This window comes from Olea europaea, chromosome 3 (genome assembly GCF_002742605.1).
Source record: "Olea europaea var. sylvestris chromosome 3, O_europaea_v1, whole genome shotgun sequence".
In the NCBI taxonomy this organism is placed as follows: Eukaryota; Viridiplantae; Streptophyta; class Magnoliopsida; order Lamiales; family Oleaceae; genus Olea; species Olea europaea.
Window position 1 is genome coordinate 1,652,613 of NC_036239.1, and position 6,167 is coordinate 1,658,779.

Sequence of the window (6,167 nt, forward strand, 5' to 3'; positions counted from 1 at the left end):
CATGTTAGGGCGAACAATGTAATCTTTTGGAACCCTTTGTTTCATGCAATTGAGATTCTAGTACTTCTTTATTTCATGTGTTGATTTTAATATTGTTCTTAATACATTTAATTACTTGATCACTAATTAGATGATTTGTGAACAATGATTGCGTAGAGATGCGGATTATTTGTTTAGACCACATGTTAAAATCCGGTAAATTGATATAATGTGTAGAGATACCTATATTGATTGCTGCGGTCGGGTGTGAGTTCTTAGAACTAATGTTTCGTTTAATTAAATTTAATTCGCATAGAGATATGGAATTAAACTAATTAAGTAGGCTCAATGAGAACTCGAGAGGAGTAAGTTGAATACAATAGAAGAATTCGACCGAACACTACCTTAGATTTTATGAATCTTGATTTATGAAGTAAAGGAGACCAATAGGTGAAATTGTTCCGCCCTAACGTCCATTTATTGTTTGAATTCTAAATCACTTTTCATTGAATTTAATCACATTTTTAAGTCTTTAGAGTAAAAATCACATTTAATCATTGTTTTTTATTTACATTCGTCAAATAGTAGTTAAAGAAAGATTAAATTAAGTGCTACAAAATAGTCTTCGTGGGATCGATAACCGGACTCTTAGGTCCACTATTACTTGTTACGGATTGTACACTTGCAAAACAAAATTTTACAACAAGTTTTTGGCGTCGTTGCCGGGGACTATTTCTTTTAGTCTTAATTTATTTTTTTCTTTTGGCTGTTATTTGATTAGTTTATTTTTCTTTTATTTACAGAAAATTGTGTTCGTTGTATGCTCCGTGCCCAAGGCGACGATCTTGAACCGTTTGATTCGGAGATAGAACGTACCTTCAGACGAAGACGCAAGGAACACAAAGAAAAACAGCAACATCAAATGGCTGACAATCAACAAATCCATATCCCTATTCAGCCGATTGGGCAAATGGCCGCAAGAGTGGTGGCACCACCAGAACAACAACATGAACGAAGGGAAATAAATGAAGGGGATTTGCCAGTATCAATGTTCCTGACACCTATAGCAGCACCCATGCGCTCCAGTATCGTGTATCCAGATTTTGGGGTGAATAACTTTCAGATCAGGCCAGATTGGATTAACTTGATGAGCAACACCCTGCAATTCTACGGGCTACCTCAAGAGAATCCAAACACGCATATCTCCAGATTTCTCAGAAATTGTCAGAACTTCCATGCTCCGGGGGTCAATGAAGATGCAATTAAATTACGACTATTTCCATTTACATTGAGAGATGCTGCATTGGAGTGGTTAGATGCGGAGCCTCATGCTAGTATTACTACTTGGGAAGAACTGATCAGGAAATTCTGCAACAAATTCTTTCCACCAGCCAGAGTAGCTAAAATCAGATTGAAAATTCAAACTTTTCAACAGAAAGATGGAGAAAGCTATCACGAGGCATGGAATAGATTTAATGAACTGATGAGAAAATGTCCAAACCATGGAATCACTCAAGGAAATCAAGTGCAGTACTTCTACACTGGACTCACACCACTGTCAAAATCCCAAGTCGATGCCTCAGCTGGAGGATCAATTATAGGAAAATCTGTGCAGCAAACCATGGAACTGTTTGAGTTGATTGCCACTACACATTCAATGTTCTCGTCGGAAAGAGTGGCGCCACCGAAGATAGGAGGAATGTATGAACTAGACAGCACAACATCTACCAGTGCACAGATAGCAGCTTTAACAAAACAAGTAGAGTTACTTGTAAAATTGCAAACACATGGAGCAAATGCAATGATGGCCAGTTCAGTATGTGAGAATTGTGGGAGAAGTCACCCTATAGAGAGATGCATGATGCTCACGTCTTCAGAGGAACAAGTAAACTTTATTCAAAATAGCTCCCGTAATTTCAACTCATATGGTAACAATTTCCAGCAAGAGAGAAGACCAAGTTTGGGGAAGATGTTTCAACAATATGTGCAGAAGACAGACAAGGTGTTCCAACAAATAGACACGAACTTTCAAAATCAACAGGCATCCATCAAGAAACTGGAGATACAAATTGGTCAGATAGCACAACAACTTGCAGAACGTCCACAAGGCACATTGCCAAGCAATACAATGATAAATCCTAAGGAACAGTTGATGACAATTGAAATAGTGGAGAACGATCGACCCAGGGCCTCCATAAAAGTTAAAGCATATGTACCTCCACTTCCGTTTCCCCAAAGACTTTGAAAGAAGTCGATGGAGCAAAATATTCATGTCATAAATACAAAGAGCGAGGTACAATCACCAAAGATCACTACAGAGAGACCCGAAAGAAAAGATGACCAAGAAGTGATTGATGAAGCTACAAGGGTAGAAAAATTTGCACCAAATGCAACTGAAAATAGAGAAGGTACAGAAACATCAGTTGCCAAAGCACCAAGTCTAGACAAAGCTTACATGCCTCCCATTCCCTTTCCTCAAAAGCTCAAGAAGAACAAACAAGACACAAACTATGAAAAATTTCTTGATGTTCTCAAGAAGCTCCAGATCAATGTTCCGTTCATAGATGCGATACTACAAATTCCAAGCTATAAGAAATTTTTGAGAGAGATGTTGACAAAGAAAAGAAAGCTTCCGGAGTTTGAAACTGTGGCATTAACTGAGGAAAGTAGTGCAAGAGTCCAGAGAAAATTGCCTCCTAAATTGAACGATCCAGGGAGTTTTACTTTACCAGTTTCAACTGGAAATTCCTATTCAACTAATGCATTGTGTGACACTGATGCTAGTATCAATCTAATGTCGTATTCTACTTACAGGAAATTGGGACTAGGTGAAGTCAACTCAACATCAATAACGCTACAACTCGCTGATAGAACAATCACAAGGCCACGTGGCAAAGTTGAGGATGAACTCGTCAAAGTAGGAAATTTAATATTTCCTGTGGATTTCATTGTATTGGACATATCAGAAGATCGAGACATTCCAATTATATTGGGTCGACCATTCTTAGCAACGGGACGAACCCTTATTGACATGGAGAAGGGAGAACTAATCTTGAGGGTGGAGGACAAGCAGGAGATATTCAATATTTACATCCAATATGAGAAACCTCCCAACAAAAATGATTGCTATAGAATTGATGAAGAAGAGCCACCTGATCAACAAAGCTGTCAGAATAAAACAACAAATTTTGGAGAACTTCTTGGTAGAGACAAGAATGGACAAATCAAAATTTGGAGAGCAGAAAAGGATTGCATCAATGAAAATTGCACAGAGTCCAATGATGGAATAACTTGGTTTGAGCCACCATGATAAACCAACGGCACAAGTCAAGCTAATAACTTAAAAGAAGCGCTTCTTGGGAGGCAACCCAAGCTTTTATTTTATTTTATTTTATTTATTTTGTTTTCAAAGTTCTAAGATAGTTTAATTTATAGCTTATTTAGGAATCATCACCCATACACCTTCTACCCATAGGTCTTGGAGTAATTAAGTTGGTTATTAGATGTTTGAGCTAAGTAATCCTTGTTCCATGAGTTTAATTTTTCAGAAACATGACGTCGCGGAACACTCAAACCAACATGGACATGGAGAAAATGGGCCGAATCTCAAGTTTGGGGGAAAATGTAGAAGAAGAGTCAATCAAATACAACACCAAGACACCACAACATCATAGGCAATAGTGACATTTCAGGGAAGTCCTCCTCCTTTTCCTTTAAATTTCACATTGAGGACAATGTTTCAGTTAAGTTTGGGGGAGTGACATCATTTGCATATTATTGAGTTTCTCGAATGCTTATGTGTGATTTGCTTATTTTATGTGTTTGTGTTTTTATTATAAAAAAAAAAAATTCATTTCATGTTTTCGCATGCTTGTGTGTGTTAGATAACCTTGCCGGTATTGATATGTGTAATTGAGAACATGCGTTGATTTATGAATTGTGGATGAGTTATGTGTTTGAATTAGATTTTTGCTTATTCATGTGAAATGGAAATTATTTTTTGCACGTGAGTTGATTGTAGCGTTGTACATGAGGAGGTTGATTCGCGCTTATAGGTTGAAATAGAGAACTTAGATGCTAAACCCAAACAACCATTAAACATCACAATACCCTTAAACCAAATTTAGGATGTTTGGATGATTGCACTGTTGTAGGAAAACTTGAAGATAAATGTGGATTTCGTGTGTGTTAATTTTTGTGTGGACTGTCTGAGACTAATGGGATGAAAATTGGGTGAAAACCTTAAGTTGGAGGTCGATTTTCGAAGATAGGTGTTTAATAAGGGGCATTACACTAATCACTGTAAAAAAAAAAAAAAGGAGATCCCAATGAGGACAACTTTAATAATCTCATTGTGAATAGTCTCTTCGTAGCCTTTATGACTCGAGTGATTAAGCTTGTAAGGGTTTAAAACCTGGTGCCCTAAAGTCATCTGAGTTGGGAGTCATCGGCCTAAAGCTCGCTACAGGGGTCATTTAGAAAGCTTAAGGGAGAGACGTCCGCACAAAAAGTGATTAAAGGATAAAGATATATATGAAAATAATAATTAAAAAAAAAAAGAAAAGAAGAAGAAGAAGAAGTTGATTAAGCCCCGAACACTTGTTTTAGAGGATTAGACCTTTGATAATGGGTAAGTAACTTGGTTGATTCCTAGAGGTTGAAGCAGTCAAAAATAAGGAGAATCCTCATTTGTTGACATGTGGAACTACAATCAGTAAAATCTAACCAAACTTGAGTGGTGTAAGAAATTAGTATTGAAAATTTAACTTTAGGTTACACCCTTGGAAAGAGAAAAGAGAATGAGTTTGGGAGTGTGTGAATCCCACGAGTAAAGAAAGGAAAAATTTGACTTCTAAGGTTGGGAATTGGGTCAACTTATTATTGTACAGCGTTGCACTTGACTTTCCACACACACACCCGTTTTGCATTGAATAAGTGAGAATTTAACTTTTGCATTACAACTTTGAAGTGGTTCATGGAATTGAAGTTATGTTTTTAATTCTAAGACATGAAGGCAAGCTATCTAGCGAAATTTATTTTAAGTGATTTTGTTTGTCTTGGTTGTGCTTGTGTGTCCATTAATTATTTTTATGGGTTTTGGTGTTTGCTCAAGGACAAGCAAAAGATTAAGTTTGGGGGTGTTTGATGAGTGATTTACACTCATTATTTATGCCATTAATTTCATGATTTTGCTATCTTGGAGAGTATTTTAGAAGTGCTAACAAGTGATTTTGGTGTTGTTTTGTAGATTGATGGAAATGGAGAAAACTAGAGCTAAAAGAGGTCAAATGAAGGAAATAGGCAAAAGCTAGCGAAGTTGGATGAAATGACCAAAACGTAAGAGATCCAAAGTTCGAGGATTAAAATGCAATTAATCAAAAGTCGTGTCGAAACTTGAAATGAAGATCCGAGAGTTCTAGAAGCCAATTGGACAAAGGAAGGTGTCAAAGGGATCAAATTTAGTCAAGATATGATCATAAATCATTTTCCAACCAAAAAGTTTTGCGCCGGAGTTTTCATCTCACATTTAGACTCATTTTTGACATAGAAAACGACGAATTGGAGAATGATTCCTGAAGAAAAATTGTAGTCCTTTGAATCAGCTTTCCAACGCATCTTGAATCACTTCAATCGGATATCGAACGAAAAAGTTATGATAAAAATACTGAAAGCTGTCCAGTGCAACCGAAGTAGTCCTCAGCGCCCAGGCGCTATCCCTCAACGCCTTGGCGCCATGATGCTGAAATTTTGACAGAAAGTCAGCGCCTAGGCGCCCAAATCGCAGCACCTAGGCGCCGCCGTGCGAGAGTAATTTTTTTAGGTTTTTACCATTCTTTTTCGGCCCAACTCATCTCCAAATCTTTCCCTAAACTCCAAGACAATATAAACACAAGATTGAAGACCTAAATGAAGGAGGAGCCGCACACTAAAAATCTAGGGGATCAAGCCATGCGTTCTTGACAGATTGGAGAGAAAAACAACAAGAAGGGAGATTGAAGGGAGAAATTTAAGAAGATTAACACCAAGAATTGAAGATTGGAAGCACTCATTGGAAGAGGAAGGAGATCTTGGTGCAAGAATTCCACTTTTTCTTCCACATCTTTATTTCAAACTTGGTGATGTATTCTAAGACAATCTCCTATTTTTCTTCCATTATTATGAGTAGTTAGATTTCATGTTAGGGCGAA

At 37.3% G+C, this 6,167-nt stretch overlaps 1 protein-coding gene across 1 annotated transcript; it reads left to right on the plus strand.

Annotated features, from left to right (window-relative positions):
• Positions 1–2,233: 2,233 nt before the first annotated feature.
• On the plus strand, positions 2,234–3,289 carry LOC111376690. The gene has a single exon (XM_022999664.1). The coding sequence runs from the start codon at positions 2,234–2,236 to the stop codon at positions 3,287–3,289; it is 1,056 nt and encodes a 351-aa protein (XP_022855432.1).
• Positions 3,290–6,167: the final 2,878 nt, after the last annotated feature.

Bases quoted from the DNA above. Each gene is read 5' to 3' on its own strand.
- LOC111376690 (XM_022999664.1), top strand. From the start codon at position 2,234: ATGGAGCAAAATATTCATGTCATAAATACAAAGAGCGAGGTACAATCA.